The sequence below is a fragment of the Pogoniulus pusillus genome, chromosome Z (assembly GCF_015220805.1).
Source record: "Pogoniulus pusillus isolate bPogPus1 chromosome Z, bPogPus1.pri, whole genome shotgun sequence".
Lineage (NCBI taxonomy): Eukaryota > Metazoa > Chordata > Aves > Piciformes > Lybiidae > Pogoniulus > Pogoniulus pusillus.
Window position 1 is genome coordinate 52,242,132 of NC_087309.1, and position 26,099 is coordinate 52,268,230.

Sequence of the window (26,099 nt, forward strand, 5' to 3'; positions counted from 1 at the left end):
ATATTGCATCTGACTTTATTTCCGTACAGTAATTCATACTGCTTTTATTCCAGCGCTCTACTGGTACATGGAATTTGCCTTTCCTACTTTACCTAGAACTGACTTTTGATTCTAATTTTTCTCCAGATTTGCTTATGAGTTACAGGGTTTTGAAAAACGGACATTTTCTCTTTCATTGTCTAATTGCTTCACTTTGTTTTAATTCAGAAGTCTGAAGCAAACTGGTGTAAAACAATCTATCTTGCGCTATGTGCTTGTTCTCAGGATAAAGTTCTTCAGTGCATTAGCTGAGCTCTCCCTCACTGCAGCAGACTTGCATTACCCTGTGAAATGGAGAAGGAAGTAGAGGGAATTCAACTGTCAGCTCCATGGAGATGCATGTATTGAATTACAGCAGCAGAGAACTAGGATTTCAGGCGGCCCATGCAAGTGGTACAAACCCACTATGGCTGTTACTACAACCCATTGATCTGTTAAGACTGGCAGAAAAGTTCCTCTGCATTTGAATTGTTCATGATTTTTTTAAGTGGTTTGGGTTTTTTGTTGTTGGTTTTTTTTTTTTAATTATTATTGGTGTCAGTAACATCTCTTTGACTGAATTATCTGGATTTGTTTGAAACGTGCCTATCTCATGGTTTGGAGCAATCTTCAGATAGTCCATAGAAATTCGGACAGCATTTACACTCCCAGTGCCCACAGTGCTATTTGCAACACAGGAAAAAAGCAGTTACAATACCTTATCCCCTAGGCTGGCACCTGCCATTTCCTTCTCAACACTGATATCAGCTTCAGGTGATTCTTCTTTTATTTCTGCATCTAACAGAAAGACCCCAAACAGAATGCCAGAGAAAAGGTATTAAAGCATATTTTGATCAGAGAAACAAAAGGCACACTTTTTATCAGTTAGTAACAGGATGCTGAAAATACAGATATGTGGAGTTATTTAATGGATTCTAGGCTGGTTCAAGAGAGATGTTGAGGTGCTGGAACGTGTTCAGAGAAGGGCAACAAAGCTGGTGAGAGGCTTAGAACACAGCCCTGTCAGGAGAGGCTGAGAGAGCTGAAGTTGTTTAGCCTGGAGAAGAGGAGGCTCAGGGGGGACCTCATTGCTGTCTATAACTACCTGAAGGGAGGTTGTAGCCAGATGGGGCAACCAGTAACACAGGGGACACAGTCTCAAGTTGTGCTGAGGGAAGTATAGGCTGGATGTTAGGAAGAAATTCTTGCCAGAGAGAGTGATTTGCCATTGGAATGGGCTGCCCAGGGAGGTGGTGGAGTCACCGTTCCTGGAGGTGTTCAAGAAAAGCCTGGATGAGGCACTTAGTGCCATGGTCTAGTTGACTGGACAGGGCTGGGTGATAGGTTGGAGTGGATGATCTTGGAGGTCTCTTCCAACCTGATCAATTCTATAATAGCCATATCATTAAAAATGCTCTGCAAAAAATGCTTTTTTCAGGGCTGTAATGTAAGAAATACATGCTGCCTTTTACAGTTGAAATTATTGCAATATCAATTCTGGTTTTCAGATGTTTGAACAAAAATTGGCTGGCTTGGAAAATGGCCTATATTGCAATGCAGATTTTCTGCAGAGCTCAGCAACAATGACAAGAACATGTACAAAGATAAACAAATCTGACTCAATATTGCTGAGTGCAGGCATGTGCTACAGAAAAGACAAAGTGAGTGCAAAGCATCCGTTTACTTCAATGGAGTTATATGACAATTTACACTAAGCATTTGCCCAAAGACTACCTGTATTACATTATTTCCCACTGGTTCTCCCTCAGACTGAGAAAGCTTTCAAAAAAAAAAAAACAAACAAACAATACTGTGTCAATCACTTTAGCACTCTGAACACTTAAAAGCATCCAAATTCACTTACCATGAGGAAGACATTCCAAGATTTCATTGGTGTTAAATCTGTGCTTCACGCTTAATTTCTCAGTAGCTTCCTCCGGTGGTCTGTCAGCTTCACTCACTTGTGATGCAGCAACATGGAGACTTTCAACTGAGAGGAAAACATGCAGAATCACAGAGCCCCCTTAAATAGCTGCTTACTGCATAAATCACTGACACAGAACCATGGATCAATTTAGGCTGGAGAGAACTTTCAGAGATCATTTAGTCCAACACCCTACTCAAAGATAGTCAAATTAAATTGAGCTGCTAAGAGCTTTGTGCAGACAAGCCTGTAGCATTGCCAAAGCTGGAGACTTCAAAGCCTCTGGGCAACCTGTTACTGTATGTAGTCTTTCCTTCCATTCAGTCAGAATTGGCTCTGTTCCAGCTTGAGTCTGTTGTGCCTATCCCCATGTGCCTCTGCAAAACATCTGGCTTTTCTGTATCCTTCTTTAAAGCAGCTGAGGAGAGCAATGAGATCCCATCAAGCCTTCTTCTCTCAAGGCTGAACAGACCAACTCTTTCAGCTTTTCCTCAGACATCACATACTCTAGGCCCTAGTCTTCTTGGTGCCCTTCAATGGATTTGCCAGCTGTGATTATGGCACTCTAGATAGGACTGAGTGAGTAGAGGAAGGATCACATCCCTCACCCTTCTGGCACTCTCCTGATTCATCAGGCTGGGTGGGAGCTGGCGTTCTTCAGTGCCAGCACATTGGTGCCTTGGCCAACCTGCTGTCAAGTAAGACTCTCAGGTCCATTTCTGCAAGACTATTATCTATCTGCTCAGCATCAAGCCTTCACCAACACATGGTACTCTGAGATGGAGGACTTTGCACTTGTCTTTGTCAAAGATCTAGGGGTCTCTCTTAGCCCATTTTCCCGATCTTTAGAAGTCTCTCCAGCACATTGATCACTCTGCCTCATTTGCTGACAGCCATGAATTTGCTAAGAGTGTGCTCAATCCCTTGGTTAACTCCATGAGTAAATATTTGAAGCCTTCAAAACATCAAGGTAAATAAAATTCACTAGTCTCCTCGCAGTTGATCAGAGGCAACTTGCCTTTGATGAACCTATGCTGGTTGTTCCTGCTCACCTTCTTGAGGACAAGATTCTTGGAAATTGCTTCCAAGAGGATTTGTCTCAGAGGCAACAGTGAAGCTGACTACTTTGTAGTTCCCTACACATTCCTTCTTGAAAAGGGGTGATGCTGCCTTCTTTAGGTCATCAAGAATGACAGTATCACAGTATCACAGTATCATCAAGGTTGGAAGAGACCTCACAGATCATCAAGTCCAACCCTTTACCACAGAGCTCAAGGCTAGACCATGGCACCAAGTGCCACGTCCAATCTTGCCTTGAACAGCCCCAGGGACGGCGACTCCACCACCTCCCTGGGCAGCCCATTCCAGTGTCCAATGACTCTCTCAGTGAAGAACTTTCTCCTCACCTCCAGCCTAAATCTCCCCTGGTGCAGCCTGAGGCTGTGTCCTCTCGTTCTGGTGCTGGCCACCTGAGAGAAGAGAGCAACCTCCTCCTGGCCACAACCACCCCTCAGGTAGTTGTAGACAGCAATAAGGTCACCCCTGAGCCTCCTCTTCTCCAGGCTAAACAATCCCAGCTCCCTCAGCCTCTCCTCGTAGGGCTGTGCTCAAGGCCTCTCACCAGCCTCGTCACCCTTCTCTGGACACACTCAAGCATCTCAATGTCCCTCCTAAACTGGGGGGCCCAGAACTAAACACAGGACTCAAGGTGTGGTCTAACCAGTGCAGAGTCCAGGGGCAGAATGACCTCCCTGCTCCTGCTGACCACACCATTCCTGATGCAGGCCAGGATGCCACTGGCTCTCTTGGCCACCTGGGCACACTGCTGGCTCATGTTCAGGTGGGTATCAATCAGCACCCCCAGATCCCTCTCTGTCTGGCTGCTCTCCAGCCACTCCGACCTCAGCCTGTATCTCTGCATGGGGTTGTTGTGGCCAAAGTGCAGCACCCTGCACTTTGAGCTATTGAACCCCATCCCATTGGACTCTGTCCATATGTCCAGGCAGTCAAGGTCCCGCTGCAGAGCCCTTCTGCCTTCCAACTCAGTCACATCTGCCCCCAGCTTAGTGTCATCTGCAAACTTGCTGATGACTGACTCCATGCCCTCATCCAGATCATCTATGAAGATGTTAAAGAGGATGGGGCCCAGCACAGATCCCTGAGGGACACCACTAGTGACAGCCGCCAGCTGGATGTGGCACCATTCACCACCACTCTCTGGGTCCGGCCCTCCAGCCAGTTCCTAACCCAGCACAGAGTGTTGCCATCCAAGCCATGGGCTGACAGCTTAGCCAGCAGTTTGCTGTGGGGGACAGTGTCAAAGGCCTTGCTGAAGTCCAGATAGACCACATCCACAGGCCTCCCCACATCCACCAAGCGGGTCACCTGATCATAGAAGGAGATCAGGTTGGAGAGGCAGGATCTGCCCTTCCTAAACCCATGCTGGCTGGACCTGAGCCCTTTGCCATCCCTTAGGTGCGCTCTTATCACCCCCAAGATAACCTGCTCCATCAGTTTCCCTGGCACTGAGGTCAGGCTGACAGGTCTGTAGTTCCCAGATTCCTCCATCCGACCCTTCTTGTGGATGGGGACCACGTTGGCCATTTTCCAGTCTCCTGGGACCTCTCCGGTGAGCCAGGACTCTCTTGATCAGTGTGATCTTCAAAGATGATGGGAAGGAGGCTCATACTCACATTGGCCATCTCCCTGAGCAGGATTTGTCCCATCTCATCTCATGGGTTTGTGTATGTACAATTTTCTTAAGCACTTCCTGATTCTATCCTCTTTTACTCTGAGCAATGCTTTATCCCAGTAGAGCCTGCTATTAGCTCAGGGACTTCATATTTCTTTTCTGGAAACTGATCCACACAAATTGCCTACAGTGTAAACAATTATAAATTCCTTACAGTGTGCTGAAGAATTCTGAAACCCAAGACATAATCAATATGAGCATGAGAGACAGTGAGCAGAATGATGTATGTACGTATAGGCTTCCATTCAATTTCAAGTGACATTTACTATAGCATCACTGTTTATATTCCCTACCCAAGCTTTACCAATTTTATCCCAAAAGTGCTCCCTGACATCATAACAAAAATGGAGATCATCCTTCCCTGCTTTATTGTTTGAAATGTGGTTACCAGCCTAGTGCTCTTCACTTAGGTGATGCTAAATTCTTGTTGTCCTTCTCAACAGGCATATGGACATATTGCACAGGGCTCAGCTTACGACAGCTCTTTTCAGCTGATTTTATTGTTTTGGTTGGAAGAGACCTCTAAGATCACAAAGTCCAACCACTGACCTAACACCACCATGGCCATTAAATCACATCTCAATGTGCCATGTCCACACACTTCTTGACCATCTCCAGGGATGGTGACTGCAGCTTCCCTGGACAACCTATTCCAATGCCTCATCACTTTTTCCATAAAGAAAATTTTCCTAATACCCAAACTAAACCTCCTCTGTTGCAATTTCAGGCCATTTCCTCTTATCCTATAACCCAATACCAGAGAGAAGAGACTGGTCCCTCATCTCACTGCAACCTCATTTCAGGGCCTTTTGCAGAACAATGAGCTGTCCCCTCAGCCTCCTCTTCCCCAGACTTGAACAACCCTAGTTCCCCCAGACATTCCTCCTAAGATTTGTTCTCTAGACCCTTCACCAGCTTTGTGGCCATTCCCTGGACATGCTCCAGAACCTCAACATCCTCACCAGTGCCAAGTATAGAGGCATGACAACTTCCCTATTTCTGCTGGTCACGCTATTCCTGATAAGGGTCACGATGCTACTGGCCTTCTTGGACACCTGAGCACACTGCTGGCTCATGTTCAGCCAGCTTCCAGCCAACACCCTCAGGTCCTTCTCTTTCCAGCCAGTCTGCCTCAAGTCTGCAGCATTGCAGGGGTTGCTGTGACCCAAGTGCAGAACCTGGCACTCGGACTTGTTAGACCTCATACAATTGACCTTGACCCATTGATCCAGCCTGTCCAGATCATTTTGCAGATCCTTCCCACTCTCAAGCAGGTCAACATTCCCACACAGTTTAGCATTATCTGCAAATTTACTGAGGATGCACTGAATTCTCTCATTCAGATACTTAATAAAGATATTAAAGAGAACTAGCCCCAACGATGAACCATGGGCCTCAGTATTTAGCTGAACTTCAACACAGGTAAAGTATTCACAAAAACTATTCCTTTCTTCTGTTGGAGGATAGCACTGTGAGGAGCATAATTTCTCTGTTAGAATACTGAAAAAAATAAAACAAACAGAGATTTGACAGAAATTTCATCTGGTGTTTCTTGGCAGATCTGTCAGTACCATCTACAGTTTGTTCTATATGCAACTCTACATGATTCCCATTTGTCACCAAATTAATCAAGGTGGGCAAAGGCCAGGTGCTGTATCATACTGCATCCTTTGATCTGTTTTATGGGGCTATATTGCAAGGACAGATGAGGAAACAACCCTCAGGTGGAACCAAATGCCATGTTCCTGATTGCTTACATATGATGTTATGCACTAAACATATCCATTCTCATATAACCTGGCAGATATCATCTTGGAATCATAGAATCAACCAGGTTGGAAGAGACCTCCAAGATCGTCCACTCCAACCTAGCACCCAGCACTATCCAATTAACTAGACCATAGCACTAAGTGCCTCATCCAGGCTTTTCTTGAACACCTCCAGGGACGGTGCCTCCACCACCTCCCTGGGCAGCCCATTCCAATGCCAATCACTCTCTCTGGCAAGAACTTCCTCCTGACATCCAGTCTATACCTCCCCCAGCACAACTTGAGACTGTGTCCCCTTGTTCTGTTGCTGGTTGTCTGGGAGAAGAGACCAACCCCCACCTGGCTACAACCTCCCTTCAGGTAGTTGTAGACAGCAATGAGGTCACCCCTGAGCCTCCTCTTCTCCAGGCTAAACAACTTCAGCTCCCTCAGCCTCTCATGAACTTGAGAGACTTCTCTTCAATGCCCTCTCCCAAGTTTTGACCCAGCCATTTCCCGAAACTTGAGAAAGTTGCAGCCCAAGGCAAGACAAGCATACCTCATTGCCCACATTAAGGGCCATCAGTCCACTTTTCCAGTGAAAACTCACCTTCCCTGAGTGCTGCTGCCAGCAATGAAGCAGCCTGTGGTGTTTCTCCAGAATCAGGTTTGACAAGGAGGTGAGGTTCGATATGAACATCCTGAAACCCACTCATATCTCCCAGTTCTGCATAGATATGCAACTTCTCTTCCAAAAAATTACAGATCTGCTGGTCCTGATTACTCAGTGATTCTGTCAATCAAAATTAAACACTGTATTTATAATTTTTATACTGCAGGCAAAGTATCTTACCCATACACACCTCTAATCTTTATAGCACACAAACACTGCTTACTCAGAATAGGCTTTTTTGAAGGGACCAGGAACTAAATTCATCCCATAGTCTGTCTTAATGAGAGCCGGCGCAGACCCTAGCAAAGGGCCAGGGTAGTGCCCTACCCTAATTAGGTGGCCATGGCTGTGCTCTGAGACCCTCAGAACTCACAAGAACCAATGCACTTCACTCAGGCGCGCAGAATATGCACTGATTCAGTGTCCTAAAGTGAAAAAAGGCAAACAAGTATCTACTCTCAGTAGAGGATGCCCTTCCCTGTGGCTGTTGCAACTTCTCTCTTTGCAGCACTATAAAGATGTACAATTTAGGTGTAGGGGAACAAAGGAAGCAGAATTTATGCCTACCAGCTACACTTCCAGATAAAAATAATACACTGTTTCATCCTTTGATGCTAAACAAGCGGAAAGCAGGCAACTGCTGAAGATTTGAGGTATTTCCATGATTTTGAAACTACCTGGCTCTGAGGCTACACTGTGTTTGTTTCGAAAGTGTGCATTTTTCTTTTTGAATTTTTACTCACGTTAACACTGCAAAAACACAGTCTATGGGGGTAAAAATGGTTCTCTTTAAATAAATTCAGATTTTACCATCAGACTGCCCCAGCCTTCTCTGCTGTGACACTGCCTGTTGAGCTACTGTGAATCCAAAAGCCAGTATGGGTGCATGATTCATTTCTCTTGCACTCTCAGGAAGTAGGAGCTCTCAGAATGGCAGGAAAAGTACCACACCTTGACACTTCTGAATTCTGGATGCTTTGGCTTCCGCAATACGTCTGTCCTCATCAGACTCACTCATTTTTCCTTCTTCTTCTTCTTCTTCCTCTGGACAACTTCAAAGATGAAAGACAAACAAAAGTGGATAAAGCAAAACCTGCACATCATACATGAATCTTCAGTCTTACATTCATAATAAACAGAACACAACACATTTGCCATAATCCAGAATCGTGCCATCTGCCTAGTTCTTCGACGAGCAGTAACAGGGCATAAACGAGAATGAAGGACTCCTCCTAACTCTGGTAAGGCTGTACTGTGCAGAACATGGGTGTCTGGTCCTCATGCACTTTTGCTGTGCTAAGCATAACCTTGGGCCTCACGAGGAGCCATGACTCCCTGCCATTCTTATAGAGCTGACATCAAAACAGGTGCTGTTGGAGATTTCCCCAAAATGATTGTACGGACACCTGCAGGACTCTGGAAAGCATCCAGTGCAAGGGCAGAAATGAAGGAAGCTTAAAATGGCTGTTAAGGACATCTAATGGAGAGCAGGAAGGGCCTCCTGATTCAGCAGAAAACCAAAAGAATCATGACTAGTATGGCAGAAGTGATAGTGAGGTTTTGGGGTTCATCAGTCCTGAGCTCACAGGAAAGTCCAACCTCACAAGATGGATCGAGTCAGCCCGTGGCTTGGATGGCAACACTCTGTGCTGGGTTAGGAACTGGCTGAAGGGCCGGACCCAGAGAGTGGTGGTGAATGGTGCCACATCCAGCTGGCGGCCAGTCACTAGTGGTGTCCCTCAGGGATCAGTGCTGGGCCCCATCCTCTTTAACATCTTCATAGATGATCTGGATGAGGGCATGGAGTCAGTCATCAGCAAGTTTGCAGATGACACTAAGCTGGGGGCAGATGTGACTGAGTTGGAAGGCAGAAGGGCTCTGCAGCGGGACCTTGACCTCCTGCACAGATGGGCAGAGTCCAATGGGATGGTGCTCAATAGCTCCAAGTGCAGGGTGCTGCACTTTGGCCACAACAACCCCATGCAGAGATACAGGCTGGGGTTGGAGTGGTTGGAGAGCAGCCAGACAGAGAGGGATCTAGGGGTGCTGATTGATACTCACCTGAACATGAGCCAGCAGTGTGCCCAGGTGGCCAAGAGAGCCAGTGGCATCCTGGCCTGCATCAGGAATGGTGTGGTCAGCAGGAGCAGGGAGGTCATTCTGCCCCTGTACTCTGCACTGGTTAGACCACACCTTGAGTCCTGTGTTTAGTTCTGGGCCCCCCAGTTTAGGAAGGACACTGAGATGCTTGAGCGTGTCCAGAGAAGGGCGACGAGGCTGGTGAGAGGCCTTGAGCACAGCCCTACGAGGAGAGGCTGAGGGAGCTGGGATTGTTTAGCCTGGAGAAGAGGAGGCTCAGGGGTGACCTTATTGCTGTCTACAACTACCTGAAGGGTGGTTGTGGCCGGGAGGAGGTTGCTCTCTTCTCTCAGGTGGCCAGCACCAGAAGGAGAGGACACAGCCTCAGGCTGCGCCAGGGGAGATTTAGGCTCGAGGTGAGGAGAAAGTTCTTCACTGAGAGAGTCTTTGGACACTGGAATGGGCTGCCTGGGGAGGTGGTGGAGTTGCTGTCCCTGGGGCAGTTCAAGGCATGGTTGGACGTGGCACTTGGTGCCATGGTCTAGCCTTGAGCTCTGTGGTAAAGGGTTGGACTTGATGATCTGTGAAGTCTCTTCCAACCTTGGTGATAGTGTGTGATACTGTGTGATACTGTGAACAGAGAGCTAGCTGCTGTGAATATCAAACTGACCTCCCACTTGCTTTGGACTTCTAGGATGAAAAGCAAAAACTTTTTCCTCTACCTTTCCACTGCATCTTGAATATGTCTCATCCAGCTGTTACGCTCCTCTTTAGAGCTGGTATGAATCTCATACATCTCAGGCCCTGCAGATGAAGCGCTGATCAGAAACATCCCCCTTTCTTCGTTGGCTACTTCTCTTACTATGAGCCTCTGAAGGGAGATAATGGAAGGCTTCTGGTCCTGGGGAAAAAAAGTCACAGCACATGAGAATAATAAATGACTCTCACAAAAACAGCCCAGGTTTAGAAGAGTGCAACATTTTAATTGATTTGGCTCATTTTAGTTGTGGTATAGTCAGACTACGTATGGGCTCACCAAGTGTAAGAGGCTGCAAATTTCGAGTATTCAAACACCTTTTCAAACTGTCTTTAAAAATAAATTATGGTATTTATGAACAATTAAAGCACAGAAGATAGCCTAAAAAGTAAATCCCAGAGACAGATTTTTCATATAATGCTTACACTTCTGCTGTTTGGGAACTTTCCAGGAATTTTCATTCATTTTACATGTATTTACTACTACCTTTGCAGTTAAAATCATTCTTTATTTATCATTTTATGGAACCACAAGTTATGATTTATTTTAGGCAATTGAAAGAGGTTGCTCTGCTTCCAGTCTTCATGATGAGATGAGGCATGGCACTAGAAATATAATTCTGCTATTTTCATCCTCTTTACAATAATCTTTGCTTTCTATATGCTGTCATATCAGTGTTATGGGTACAGTGCCAGGTCTTTAGGAAAACAAAATACAACACAAAGAAAATGACCTAATTTTGAAGAACGATACAAATAAAAGCACAATGTATATATTCAAACATTTGATAATATACTTACAACAGCTGCAAAGATGTATTTTTGATCCTTTTCTTGTAAGAAGAGTAGTACATCAGTTAGAAGCAGGGCTAAAGTGTCTTAAAGTGAGAAAATTAAAACAATGGGTTTTAATTAAAGTTATTATGACTATAGTTTACTATAGTTGTAACTCTTTTATCTTTTAAAAGGCAGAAGCCTTGATTAATAAATATCCCACAGAAGAGTACAGTAAACCAAACAGCAAATATCTGGGTCAGCCTATGTTGTGCATGAAGCAACTGACACCATCACTTTCTATTGCCTGGGAAAGAACATTATTTTTTTTCTGTCTACCCTCATGCAGCACTGTGCTGTAGCATTGGCTGTGGGAAAGAAGTCCCATGTCAGCATAGCTTCCCAAAGCTACTCACAGGCATGCTGGGAAGGACTATCCCACATAGATTTTTTGGGTTGCTTGTGCTGAAATGTATATAATCATAGATTCACAGAATCATAGAATGACCCAGGTTGGAAGAAACCTCCAAGATCATCCACTCCAACCTAGCACCCAGCACTAGCCAGTCAACTAGACCATGGCACTAAGTGCCTCATCCAGGCTTTTCTTCAACACCTCCAGGGATGGTGCCTCCACCACCTCCCTGGGCAGCCCATTCCAATGCCAATCACTCTCTCTGGCAAGAACTTCCTCCTAACATCCAGCCTATACTTCCCCCAGCACAATCTGAGATTGTGTCCCCTTGTTCTGTTGCTGGTTGTCTGGGAGAAGAGAGCAACCCCCACCTGGCTACAACCTCCCTTCAGGTAGTTGTAGACAGCAATGAGGTCTCCCCTGAGCCTCCTCCAGGCTACAAACAAACCCAGTTCCCTCAGACTCTTCTCATAGGGTTTGTGTTCCAGGCCCCTCACCAGCTTTATTGCCCTTCTCTGGACACGTTCCAGCATCTCAACATCTCTCCTGAATTGAGGAGCCCTGGACACAGGACTCAAGGTGTGGCCTGACCAGTGCTGAGTACAGGGGCAGAATAACCTCCCTTGTCCTACTGGCCACACTGTTCCTGATGCAGGTCAGGATGCCATTGGCTCTCTTGGCCACCTGGGCACACTGCTGGCTCATCTTCAGTCTACTATCCACCAGTACCGCCAGGTTCCTTTCCGCCTGGCTGCTCTCCAGCCACTCTGTCCCCAGCCTGTAGCACTGCTTGGGGTTGTTGTGGCCAAAGTGCAGAGCCCTGCACTTGGCCTTGTTCAATCTCATCCCATTGGCCTCTGCCCACCCATCCAGCCTGTCCAGGTCCCTCTGCAGGGCTCTCCTACCTTCCAACAGCTCCACACCTGCTCCTAGCTCCTAGCTATAAAGTCATCGCACAGTTTTGCACTGATACCCTTATTTCTGGAATAATGATGCATAGATAGCTTTATAAAGCTGTACAGCAAATATGAGTAAGTTCATTAAAAAAAACCAGCCCCTATATGTGATTAACACAAAATTCTGCATTTGCAAGTAAAAAATAAGGCTCCAGCCAAATATGTGACTTCAGACTTTCTTTTCCACAAAGCATGGCAGTTTCTCGAACCACTTTTCCAGCAACTAGAGACATATTCTTCACGCCATTACCTGAGGAATTTGTTTGCAATACAGCACAATAAATATTTTAATTCTTAAACCAAACAATAATTGTACATTATTTGCAAATAAAGAGTTAAAGGAATTTACTGCTCAGATGGAGTACCTTTGAAACGACCAGTTGCTGTCTTCCAGTATACTAAACCTTCATGAAGAAGTATCCTTTCTTTCCTCATCAAGTCTTGCTTCCTAAAAATATGGCCATTTTTCATCTTTGTAAATGTTTTGTTTTCAGTTCTACCAAGAATTTCCAACAGCTTTTGCTTTTTTTCATATTCATTCACTGTCAAATCTACAGCTGCAATCATGTCCTTAATTAGATGAAGGGATTTGCACAAGTCTGTATGTTCTTCTGTTCCTTCTGTATGAAACAAAGAAATAAAGAATATAGCAGCAGTCAGAATATTCAGGATAGACAAGATATCATCCCTTACTTCCTGGCAACAACAAAGTGATGTGAAGTTTAAACTGATAAATATATTGATTTAAATCAAACCTGGCAATTAGTTTATTTGAAATATTAGAGGTATCTGCCTTTCTTTCACTGGCCCTTTATAACATGACATGCACTTCAGATACATTCATTAGTTAAAACAACACATTCAATAGTTTCTGACATATTTACAAACTAGTAGCACTTAAAAAAAAAAACACACATATATTACTCTTTTGGATAGGTTGAAAAAAAACAAAACCACCCTTGAAACAGGCCTGTAGGCACAAAGAGTTTGTATTTGGATAGCCAATTTTCTGCAGTGCTCATTGATAAGCATTTGGGGGGCAATATCTGTAAGTTACTAGTATTTTTACATCACTGTACAAAATCCCAGAGATGATTCAAACTTCATCTGAAAAACTGGAGAGTTAATTGTTGAAATGCTTAACCCTACTTACAAGACACCATCAGAATTCATTTCAAAGAAGGTGCAGATTCACTTGAACTAGTTAACATCCCCTAGCCAAGATGTTTTCCTGAAGTATGGGCTATCTTCTGCACTTCCATGGCTTACCTGACTGGAATAGTGGAAGTCTTCATGGCCCAACCTTGACAAAGACAATACACAGCAGACACCCTGTTTAGGCGGCATATTCCCAAACATGCTAGATAATTACATTGCCCTGGCTGTCTACAGAACAGTGAGTACTATCTTTTCTTATGCTGCAGCAGTGTGTATTCCCTAAGTTAAAAATGCAGTAGGATTCCAGACAGGGAACAACACTTCAGCTTTTGTTCACCTTTTGAGTACTGCAATATCCTTTCAACCAGAACCGGGTACTTGGTGATTCGCTGGGTGACGAGCAAAATGCACTCGGGGATTCCTCGGCGTCGTGCCAACAGGTTACTACTTCTCAGCTGTACAGATACAAGCATGTACCTTAATAGATGCATACTAGTCACCAAATGACTAATAAGAAATGTGAGCTAAATTCATTGGAATGAGCTATAGCAAAACACTGAGATATCTGAACCATCCCCAAGGAACAGCTGCTGCCATGAGGGATGAGGTGCACTACAGCATGAACGTGTGTGTAATTCATACTGGATGCCAAAGCTTTCTGAAATTTAAAAGAAAAACATAATTTATCATCTACAACTACCTGAAGGGAGGTTGTAGCCAGGTGGGGGTAGGTCTCTTCTCCCAGGCAACCAGCAACAGAACAAGGGGACACAGTCTCAAGTTGTGCTGGGGGAAGTATAGGCTGGATGTTAGGAGGAAGTTCTTCCCAGAGAGAGTGATTTGCCATTGGAATGGGCTGCCCAGGGAGGTGGTGGAGTCACCATCTCTGGAGGTGTTGAAGAAAAGCCTGGATGAGGCACTTAGTGCCATGGTCTAGTTGACTGCATAGGGCTGGGTGCTAGGTTGGACTGGATGATCTTGGAGGTCTCTTCCAACCTGGTTGATTCTATGATTCTGTCTCACTGGTTAAGGATGACAAAACTGTGCCATTTTTATTGGCAGGTGAAAGTGAGTTACTGAGAATCATTTCAACCCTAAACCTAAGCAAAAGCTTTTTCTTGAGCATTTTGTCAATAGTGACCACATTTCCATGTAAACTTACTTTAATAAAATTCTGGAACTTCTTGTTTTGTTGCAACTCTTTGAAGAGATTAACAGCTTCTTTCTGATGGCTGCAAAACTCTCCATATATTTTCTTCATTTTAGTTGCATTTTCCTCTGAAAACTGAAGATATTAAGAAGTGAATTGTGCTCAACATTGAGCCGAACAGGAAGGCATAAGTCATTAATCAATTTTGCACAAATATAGGACTTTCGCACTACTTGCTTCTCAAGTTCTCTGAATTTCACCAACAGAGCCTATCACTGCAGAATGAAAGCAGCCCAGCTGTTTTTAGGAGCAAGAAGAGAACTACAGGCAGGAGAAAGCACAAGTGACTTCCACTACAATCTTGCCAGTAAGAAAAAAGCTAGTACAGTTTTTGTAACACCATTTCCTTCACCTCTTTGCAAACATAATCCCTTTGAGGCTTATTTTGAATTTGTCCAGTCTCTGCACAGCTTCTAGACAAGACAACAGTTCAGCTTCTTTATTTTGGCAGAGCAAAAAGTGACTGAAGGTGAAAACCCATGCTCTTGTTTGCAAAGAACAGAAGCATGACCTGGAAGGCATCGGTTACCTCTTCTAATGCCTCTACAAACGCACTATGACCACCTCTTCTCTAGCAAGCAGCAACCTGAGATGCACCGTGCCAGATCACTAGAAATGAATAGGTAATCTCTCTTCCATTATTAGTCAATTCTTCACACCTCTGATCATTACAAAGTTAATTCATTGCTTCCACTTTGAGTGCACAGTATGATGGCAACAACCTTCTACTCCAAACAGGACCAAGTTCATCACTTTTATCATATAGGTAGAAGTTCATCACAAGTTTATCACAGCTACTTGTCAGTAGTTAATTTTCTCATCGCTATTTGACCCTGCAGTAATCTGGAGGGGGCAGTCTTTTATAAGGCAACCGTAGTCCTCTGACCTCAACATATTTAAAGTCAGCAAACTGTTTAATTTGGGAACCTTGAGCTCATAAGGGATCAACAGAGCTGAGGCCTCTACCTGCTGCACAAGAATGTCTCCAATTCTGTTGATGACAAAATTGCGCTCATTCCCTGCCTCACATGATTCCTGTCGTCTCTCCTTCATTCTGCAAAAGAATTGCTTGTGTATCTCCAGCAGTTCATCCAAACAGGGGAATATTCTGTCCACTGTGCTGTGGTCCAGCTGCAGTTCTTCCTTCATTCCTTTCCTGAATATTTCAGACATAATGAATAGGGTATGGATGTGATGCACTTCTGTTTGCATCAGCTCTGCAGTACAAAAGAAAAGAGCATAGTACAGGAATCACTGGAATGTTTTGTACACCTTCCAAGATAGACTTCAGCAACATTTAAACATATAATCAGAATAATCTTTTGTGTGTGAGCTTCACATCTAATAGATTGTATCAGTAGGAAAACTGTGACACAGTCCTCTCAACTGCACTAGATTGAACAAGCTGGAATTGCAACTGCTTGAGCAAGGGGCTGCTTGAGGTCCCTTTCAACCCCAAGTGTTGTGTGAGCAGAGTAGATGTGCCTGTCTGGTAATCCCCACTCTCTCTATCCTTAGCTCAGTCTCCAGGACACACTGCAATTTGTGTCAAAAGTTTTCTCTGAACCTTTTTATTACTTGAAAATGAAGTATTCACTCTTCTGGATATAAGACATGTAGGAGTCCTCTCTTCTCTCTATGCCAAATTTCTTTATACCTATAGAGAGTTTTGAAATACTGACCGAAAATTACATCCTGCCTCTTAACGACATCCTTCTCTTGCTTGCTACAGAATACTGGATCCACGACAAGACTCCAAGACTCTGCCTCAAATTCTTGTGCATCTGTGTGGAGATCAGTCCACTGAGACAAATCCACATCATCTATGACAAAATTAATGGACACCAGTTATACAAACAGCAAGATAAGTCCCTTTGCACTCACAGATCTGTTAATATAGTAAGGGGAATGAATCACAAGGATGAACTTCAGACAAGACTTCTGCAAACACTGGCAGTGGCTTTACAACAGAAACTATTACCAAAGTGTTGAAATGAAAGCGTAGTGGCAGGAGAGGAGAATATAAAAAACACCATTCTTTGGTCAGACTAGGTCACAGAATCATTGTTTAGGTTTGAAAAAAGCTTTAAGATCGTTGACTCCTGATGAGAATCTTCCCCCACACTACTGAAGTTTACCAGGTCAGCTCAGATGGATTGGAAGTAAGATAAAGCTATATTTACAGCAAAGCTAAATTTACAAGCATGTATACACAATACATTTACAAGCGTTTACAATTGAAAAATAATACAGAAATCCAAATTCCTCTCACAGACAAAGAAACTGCCCAGGAGGGTCTCAAAGCCACCTACTCTCTTTCCCAGACAACAAAGCTTACTTGTTATTTGCTAGCCAAGGTTAGTGGAAGAGATTAGAGAGTAGTGAATAAATAAAATACTCAGGGGTGAAGAAGGCAAGAGGGGGACAAATTGTTCACACTTTGGCTTTTTATCCCTTTTAGCAAACCAATGAATAATATAGACTGTTGCTATCATCTTTTTACAACCAACAATCTAATTTCTCTCATTGGAATATTCCAATCAGCTTCAAACCAGCGACTTAGTGCCATGGTCTAGTTGACTGAATAGGGCTGGGTGCTAGGTTGGACTGGATGATCTTGGAGGTCTCTTCCAACCTGGTTGATTCTATAATTAATCTAGCACTGCCAAGTCCACCACTCAACCATGTCCCTAAGCACTGCATCTACACCTTATTGCTGTCTACAACTACCTGAGGGGAGGTTGTGGCCAGGAGGAGGTTGCTCTCTTCTCTAAGGTGGCCAGCACCAGAACGAGAGGACACAGCCTCAAGCTACGTCAGGGGAGATTTAGGCTGGAGGTGAGGAGAAAGTTCTTCACTGAGAGAGTCATTGGACACTGGAATGGGCTGCCCAGGGAGGTGGTGGAGTCGCTGTCCCTGGGGCTGTTCAAGGCAGGATTAGACGTGGCTCTTGGTGCCATGGTCTAGCCTTGAGCTCTGTGGTAATGGGTTGGACTTGATGATCTGCGAGGTCTCTTCCAACCTTGGTGATACTGTGATACTGTGATACATATCTTTCCTTTAGTATACTTCCCTTCTTGAAGAACTGTTTTAAAATTTAAACATTAAATCAAACATTTTCAGAGACACCCAGGAAGAGATATCTGCACCATCCTTTGTGAACAAGTTTTCTACACCTCTGAAATTCAGTCTCACACCTAGGCACAGGAAAAGTGTATTTCTATTCACTACACAAGGACATGTAGCCATTTTAGGAGGACAGTTCACAGTGGAAGGGAAGATTTTGAGGCTGCTAGGAATATACAAGTGATGTAGTATTACAGTTTTCAATGTACACTGTCAATGAAGACAGTTAGATGAGTGCAGAAAACAACTACACTGCTGTTCTGGTTCTGCAAGGGTACCAAATACATTTACTTCCATTATTTTAAAATGTTTACACTGCAAACATATTCTGAAAGTTAGCAAAAAGTTAGATACAAGGAATAAAGGAAAAGTATTTTAAGACTGTATGATTGTATCATTTTGATAAGGGACACAATTGTACCTATAAAAAAATAGATGCTCTTCTTTCAGCAGATTAAGTGGCTTCCTGTATCAACTAAGGAGTTTTTCCATTTTACACTTTCCGTTATGGCTTATAAAACAAAACATCTGTGCAATACTTCTCACCTTCCATCATAAAAGAATCCATTGAAGAAAAGGTCCCTAATGCTTGTAACATCTCTTCAGACTGTGACTTGGATCTCCAAGTGCTAGTCTCAGAGTCTTGTTCGGAAAATGGCATGGACCTTCTGCAGGAAAGCAAAATTAAATCCCACATTTATTTAGTGTTTTTTATTTTTCTAGAAATGCTGACTGACTTAATGAGCATAGCCTGCTGGCACTTTCCCTCTACCTTTCAAAACTGGCACTGGGGACACTTTTGGACAAGAAGTGGGACTGTTGCAAGGCTTCCCTCCTTCCACCAGGCAGTCCAATAGGCACAGAGGAAGAAAGATAGACTGGGGAGAGCATCATCTGTGAAATGTCTCCAGGCAGGGAATCTGTGAGGCAAAACACAACATGATCTGTCAATTGACACAAAGTATGACATCAACAATATACTTATATTGTATAGCAGCCTTCCAGTACTTGGATGGAGCCTACAAGAAGGATAGAAAGAGACCACATACAACGGACTGTGGTGATAGGACAAGGAGCAATTGTTTGAACTATAGAAGAGCAAATTTAGACTGGATGTTAGGAGCATGTTCTTGACTATGAGGGTGGTAGAACACATGAACAGGTTGTCCAGGGAGCTGGTTGGGACCCCATACCTGGAGATATTCAATGTGAGGCTCAACGAGGCTCCGGGCAACCTGATCTAGTTGAGGATGTCCCTGTTGTCTGCAGCAGGGGTCAGACTGGATGACCTTTGGAGGTCTCTTCCAGCCTGGCTATGACTGATTCTATGACTGAGAAATACTACTGAGTGTTCATATTGACCTATACTGGGTACTAAGAGTACAAGCCATGATACAAGACTGTTAATGCTTTTCCACAGAATATAAAGATAAGGCTACAGGCAACATGGAATAAGTTTGTCATGGATATTATTGGAAAGAAAACAATCTCAAAGCATACATGGCTCTAACACTGGAACGTAAACACAGAAGACCCAAACATTTGTGCATGCAGCAAATGACATGCTCAAAAGCACAAGACAGAACTGACTGCTTTTGATTTTTAATCTCAGTGAAAATAAAGCTTAGTAAAACTTCCACTCATTTCAATGGAAAACAAATTAAATGTGGCAGTATTTTCCCTTTTAAAATGCTGTTTTATTAGGCACAGACACTTTATTAAAGATATTGAAATTGAAAATGGAAATACACGGATCATTCAGGAAAACCCATGTTGTCAGTGACATTAGTTGTAACCAAGTCTATTTGAACCTGGAAGTGCAAGGTTTACACCTCCTAACTTACTTGTTACACCAGCTTGGGGCTTCTTACTGTGATACTTCTCCTGGGATTTCTTTAAAAAAGAAGAATTTTATGAAATTGCAATGAAATCATAGCTAACAATACAGTGAATAGTCAAGTCAGCAATGCACTTCCACATATTATCACACAAAAAGGCTTCAAGACAGTGGTCCTACATTATGGTCCAAATTTCTACCAAGAACTAATAAATCCAAGTTTACCAGTTACTGGCATATAATATCATTCTACTTTGAGTATTGTTATCTGCACTGTACTACTTCTGCAAAACCTGTAGTGAAAGTCTGCTGTGCTTAGGCATGTATTTCACAAGAGGCAGCCCAGTGAACACTTTTTTCACTTCAGTCTTTTTGAAATGAGTCAGGGGTAGTGAGGGCTGTTGACTCCTCTTGAAAACCAGGCCCATTAATTAAAAGTGCTACTTCAGCTGCCCTCATGTCCTGAAGTTGCCCAGAAACTTCTGCAAGTCTATGACATGATAGTAATACACAAAATAAATACAGACATCATCTGAAGCCTTGTTTATGCTGAAGTTCCATGTGAAAACTTGTTCTGCCTGCATGTCAACATCATACAAAGCCCAGTTGCACCAGAAAGATACACTTCAGCAACGTGATAAAAATTACTTGTGGCACACTACCTGAGGGGTGGTTGTGGCCAGGAGGAGGTTGCTCTCTTCTCTCAGGTGTCCAGGGAAGGGCAACGAGGCTGGTGAGAGGCCTTGAGCACAGCCCTATGAGGAGAGGCTGAGGGAGCTGGGATTGTTTAGCCTGGAGAAGAGGAGGCTCAGGGGTGACCTTATTGCTGTCTACAACTACCTGAGGGGTGGTTGTGGCCAGGGGGAGGTTGCTCTCTTCTCTCAGGTGGCCAGCACCAGAACAAGAGGACACAGCCTCAGGCTGTGTCAGGGGAGGTTTAGGCTTGAGGTGAGGAGAAAGTTCTTCACTGAGAGAGTCATTGGACACTGGAATGGGCTGCCCAGGGAGGTGGTGGAGTCGCTGTCCCTGGAGCTGTTCAAGGCAAGGTTGGACGTGGCACTTGGTGCCATGGTCTAGCCTTGAGCTCTGTGGTAAAGGGTTGGACTCGATGATCTGTGAGGTCTCTTCCAACCCTGATGATACTGTGATACTGTGATACTGTGATACTATGATGATACTTCTCTGCAAGTCCTGTTTTATTTGGTGAGGACAGAAGCTTTACACTGCTGTTCTTGAAAATTATATCTTTGTCATGACAACCTCAATACACACATAATCCTACTTCAAACAACACACAAACTATCTGTTCTAGTGCTGATTTTGCCCTGTCTGCAGTGTCAGCTGAACACAGAGAGTGACTGGCTAGGCAGGCTGCGGAGTTTCCTCCTCCAGAGGTTTTTAAGATCAGGTCTCACAAACATCTGCCGAAGTTGATACCTAAAAGTTAGCGTGCCTCTGGATGAAGACATGGACTAGGTCACCTCCCAACATTCATTCTATGTCTGCTTTCCATTATTCCAAACATAGGAATTTTTCCCTTCTACACCAGGGGCTGTCTATGTTTTAGAGAAACCTTTATTTTTAATTCCTTTTTGCATCCCTCCAGACATACAACATTTCACACTTTGATCTGGCAACTCTTCAAAACCAGAAATATCTCTTCGAACTCACTTCTGACCCTCTTCTGAAAGCTGCTGTTCCAGCGCAGAACTTGCTCTGCTGCTCACATTTGACATTTTAACACCCTTTCAGCCATACATGTAAAGACACTTGGTCTGGGCAGGCTTTGTGTACTTCCTTTTTTCTTTCGTGTTTCCAGATCCCTCAGGAAGCAGACACCCTCTAGTAAGAACAGTGCAGTATAGGAAATTACCTTGGCACAAACAGGAGCACACTCCTTGCAGCTCTTATGCACAATGACGTTGCAGTCTGAAAGAGAAGGCACATTTCAAAGTCTGGCACTGAACAGGGTCCTCAATCTACAGAAAACAGTACTCTAAGATCTCACTTTCTTCCCTCCTCCTTACTAAAGTGACCCTAGGGAAGCTTTGATGTTACAGCCCCTGGCTCAGAAGAAAATCTTGCCTAATCCACTGCAGCTAGAAGATGGCCATGACCTTCTGAAGTTGTCACCTGCCCTGTCCCTTGCCAGCCTTGGATCATTACATAAATTTGGATGTAAATCCAAATCTAGGCAAAGTTCCTTTTTGAAACAGAAGAGTGAACCAAGATCTCAAAGCAGGAGTTGGAGCTCTTTCCAAGTCTGCACATGAAAACCCACCAGCTACTTACTAGAGCACTGCAGTGACTCTTTTCCTAGGAGGGCCTTTTCACAGGCCATGCATGGAATAACTCCTGAGAAGGCCCCATTTATGAAATTGTGCCTGTTCAGTTTCTCTTTATCTTTGGTATCTTTATTTCTTGTCTTCATTCCAAATGGCAGAGATGGGGAAAAAAATAAGGGAAAAAGAAAAAAATAAAGAAGAATAACATTATAAAAAGAAGAAAGAGTGATTCAATCTTAAAAATACTAAAACATCCTCTTTTAAGAGCAAATTATTGTAAAGCATTTGTTCCCTATCCTGGAGAACTTTTGACAATATACTAAATTATTACATCCAACATTGCTGAAGTTCTAAAATGAAACAGGTGTTTTCACTGCCAGGTAAGGCAGCAAGCATTATCCATAAAGCTGGAAGAAATACATCTACAACACTGCAAAAAGGGCAGGACCAGATAATAAAATACAGCAAGTGTTACTGACTGACTGCGTGCATCAGCAAGTTTGCAGATGACACTAAGCTGGGGGCAGATGTGACTGAGTTGGAGGGCAGAAGGGCTCTGCAGCGGGACCTTAACTGCCTGCACAGATGGGCAGAGTCCAATGGGATGGGGTTCAATAGCTCCAAGTGCAGGGTGCTGCACTTTGGCCACAACAACCCCATGCAGAGATACAGGCTGGGGTCGGAGTGGCAGGAGAGCAGCCAGACAGAGAGGGATCTGGGGGTGCTGATTGATACCCGCCTGAACATGAGCCAGCAGTGTGCCCAGGTGGCCAAGAGAGCCAGTGGCATCCTGGCCTGCATCAGGAATGGTGTGGTCAGCAGGAGCAGGGAGGTCATTCTGCCCCTGGACTCTGCACTGCTTAGACCACACCTTGAGTCCTGTGTTCAGTTCTGGGCCCCCCAGTTTAGGAGGGACATTGAGATGCTTGAGCGTGTCCAGAGAAGGGCAACGAGGCTGGTGAGAGGCCTTGAGCACAGCCCTACGAGGAGAGGCTGAGGGAGCTGGGATTGTTTAGCCTGGAGAAGAGGAGGCTCAGGGGTGATCTTATTGCTGTCTACAACTACCTGAGGGGTGGCTGTGGCCGGGAGGAGGTTGCTCTCTTCTCTCAGGTGGCCAGCACCAGAAGGAGAGGACACAGCCTCAGGCTGCGCCAGGGGAGATTTAGGCTCGAGGTGAGGAGAAAGTTCTTCACTGAGAGAGTCATTGGACACTGGAATGGGCTGCCTGAGGAGGTGGTGGAGTCGCCGTCCCAAGGCAAGGTTGGACGTGGCACTTGGTGCCATGGTCTAGCCTTGAGCTCTGTGGTAAAGGGTTGGACTTGATGATCTGTGAGGTCTCTTCCAACCCTGATGATACTGTGATACTGTGATAACCATAAATCCATACGCCTCCCTGAGGCACCCATGCAAGCTCATGCCTCTGTAGTTAGAGCTCCAGTTATGTCAATTTAGACAAATTGTCCTTAGCAGACATCAGAAATAATTAATATTTTTAATGAGTATTTAAAAAAATCTGTTTTCACAGTGCTCCCATTGCTGTGAGTATTCCATTCGCAAGCAGCCCCTGTAGTTAATTCTTTAGAAGGCCACACAGCCACAGGTTAATGCATGGATGCCAGACCAGACATACATGTTCAAAGTCAGTTCTGCCACTCTTGAAGGTACTGCCTCAGGCAACCATCTTCATATCCTAGGATATGCTAGGGCAGAGGAAGGAGTACTAGAAAAGCCTTCAGAACTGCCAAAAGGCCAGATGAAGAGATCCCATAAGCCAAATTTGACTCTCAAGCTGCTAATTGATGTTTTTCTTCTAAATTTCAGATGTCTCAAAATTAAACCACAAATATTCTCATCTACCTTCCACAGCACTGTGTGGGCCTCAAATATGCACCTCTATAATACTAAGCAGCTCTTACTCATGCAGAAAGTCTTATTAACTTCAAACTAAGGCAAATTCAACTGCTTACACACCAATGTAGAAGTCACAGGCTCCGTTACATGAGAGTAACTGCAAGAACTGGCCCATACCCCTAAATTTCTGCTGTTGGACTCTTCTCACAGGTAAATAGTGACAGAAGAAGATGGAATGTCCTCAAGCTGCAACTGGGTAGATTTACACTGAACATCAAGAATGGCCTGCCCAGATTGGTGGTTGAGTCACCAATCCTAGATGTGTTTACAAGTTGTTTGAATGTGGTGCTTGAGGATATGGTTTAAGGGTGAACTTTGTAGAGTAGGGATAACGGCTGGACTTGATGATCCTGAGGGTCTTTTCCAACTGAAATGTTTCTGTGATTCTGTGATTCTCTGATTTTATTCAAAGAAAATTATTTTTTAAGACAAATCACACATTTAAGCTTCAGCTAACTCATCAAATGAGATCACGATTAACATAAAAAATATGACAAGGGAAACACTTCCTATGGTTCAGCTGAGGCTACTGTCTACTGCTTACAAGGAAGGCCATTTTTAATAGGAAGGTCATTCCATGGTACACTGCACACATTTAACATTAAAAAAAATAATCTTTCTTCTGATTACTTACTTGGCTTTGTAACAAACAACTTATATTTGCATAAAAAATTAGATTCTCATCTGTCATTAATGTAATAACAATTATATATACTAATATGGATAAAACTGCCAAATTACCTTGCACTTATTCCGTGTGCTGGTCATTCTGTTCATCAGAAAGCTGAAAGTCCGACTCACTTTGCATTTTTCAGGCTCGTTTTTTGAGGGTACAATGTATTTATTCCATTCCTCCTCCTGTATCCTAAAACAGAAGCCAGTGATTAAAACAAAACAAAAAAATCATTCTGGTGGGAACAGTCCTTTAAAGAGAGCAGAATTTGAATGGTGCTCGTTTGACTTAACATTTACAATCATGTGTTTTATTGTGATGTTACTAAAAAGGCTGCATTCCCTCTTTATAAAATGGAGCAGTGCTAGCCCAGGGAATGCTCTGAATATGCAATGTGTTACAAGCTTGCCTAGGTCGTGGCTGGTAACAAAATCAAGGGTGCTTTTATTAGAGTGTTCTGGACAACTCTGTAGTGGATAGGAGAACATCCATCCCTGCCTGTGTATGTCGCCGCAGTGACGCACAGTAAACCCCCACAGCGGAGGACAACAAAGAGCCAGGCTGAGCTCAGCACAGGGCTTAAGCATGGACTTGCAGATCCTCTGGGCAAGAAGCGCTCTCCTAAACTGCTGCTCAAAGTCCTGCTGCAAAGGGTTCAGCAGCAGGCGCTGCCTGCTCTGCTCCCTAGGTGGCATTCTCGGCCAGATCAGCTCCTAGCACCTCAAAACAGAGGTCCTGTGAGCACCTGTTCCCGTACCTGTTCTCTCGGCACTGCTCGGGCAGGCTGTACGCTCGCTCTGCAAGACATAAAAGAGTTAATTAGGCACCCAGGCTGCACAGTTGTCGGATTTATTTGAAACCCACAACCCCTATCAGGCCATAAGCTTGCCATTCAGGCTTTGCAATGTCGCTTGAAAATTAGGAAAGCGAAAACATGTACACATTAGGAGCAGCTTTTCCTAGGGCCAGACCATTGCCCACTAAGATTTTAGTTGGCAGAAGGTGGCAGAACTGAGGTAGGTATCAGTGAATGATAGTCTCTGCAAACAGTCTGTTTTTAAGAACAGCAAGACCATATTTCTTCTGTTTGCCTTAACAACCCGGACTTGAATGATTAGCAAATACAATTCATTGTGAAATATCTTAATGAAATTCTTCCAAATTTTGCAATTAACTGTCTTATGCACCCTTGGCTATAACACCAAAAGAAATTCAATCCCTCTACTGAAAGAGGAGTGTTTCTAGTCCAGGTAGGATGTGTATTGACAAGTTCACATCCTACAAACAGCAGAGAGGACTCAAGGAGACACTTCCCATCAAACTGTCTAAAAAGAAAAATAAAAGAGGTTGTGAAAGAATGAAAAAAAACTCAGCAAGCAAAAGATGGAGACCACTCTACCATTTCAAAATGAGAAGCCATTCCATTCTGCAGACACCTTTTTGCAGTTTTCAACTATGCTTCAGAAAGATACTTAAGCTCCTGCCTAAGTGAAAGTATTGGACTGGGTCTTCTTTAAAGCTAGACACAGACTTAAACATGCTTTGCTGAACCAGCATGTCTTCAGACAAATGTAGATTTCAGGTTACCAAGAGACAGAATATTTACCAAAGAAGTAGCAAGACTAAAAGGGCATTTCAGTTAGCTGCCAGGAACGAACTGTGCCACACGATGCTTTTGGAAAATATGAAGGCAGTGTACACATGGGAGACAAAAACAGCCTCATGCAAAGCAGCACTGTGCAGTTGGCATTGCGGTACTTACTACAAGGGTGGTGCAGAGACACTGACTTAGAGAATGAAAGAG

General features: G+C 44.0%; 1 protein-coding gene across 4 annotated transcripts in view; it reads right to left on the reverse strand.

Annotated features, from left to right (window-relative positions):
- The window catches only part of ARHGEF28 (Rho guanine nucleotide exchange factor 28), a 133,156-nt gene that overhangs the window by 33,863 nt on the left and 73,194 nt on the right, over positions 1–26,099 (reverse strand). For 2 of the 4 annotated variants that reach the window (XM_064176295.1, XM_064176299.1), the window contains 18 exons: positions 25,053–25,092; positions 24,364–24,487; positions 21,719–21,851; positions 21,300–21,355; positions 19,434–19,482; positions 18,362–18,509; positions 18,136–18,257; positions 16,146–16,286; positions 15,430–15,680; positions 14,416–14,538; positions 13,591–13,708; positions 12,461–12,715; positions 10,752–10,828; positions 9,917–10,095; positions 8,067–8,167; positions 7,053–7,235; positions 1,883–2,008; positions 737–816 (listed from right to left, as the gene is read on the reverse strand). In XM_064176295.1, the coding sequence (XP_064032365.1) occupies positions 737–816; positions 1,883–2,008; positions 7,053–7,235; positions 8,067–8,167; positions 9,917–10,095; positions 10,752–10,828; positions 12,461–12,715; positions 13,591–13,708; positions 14,416–14,538; positions 15,430–15,680; positions 16,146–16,286; positions 18,136–18,257; positions 18,362–18,509; positions 19,434–19,482; positions 21,300–21,355; positions 21,719–21,851; positions 24,364–24,487; positions 25,053–25,092 (2,306 nt within the window). The remainder of the gene's footprint in view (positions 1–736; positions 817–1,882; positions 2,009–7,052; positions 7,236–8,066; positions 8,168–9,916; positions 10,096–10,751; positions 10,829–12,460; positions 12,716–13,590; positions 13,709–14,415; positions 14,539–15,429; positions 15,681–16,145; positions 16,287–18,135; positions 18,258–18,361; positions 18,510–19,433; positions 19,483–21,299; positions 21,356–21,718; positions 21,852–24,363; positions 24,488–25,052; positions 25,093–26,099) is intronic. The other 2 variants (XM_064176297.1, XM_064176298.1) reach the window with 2 other exon arrangements.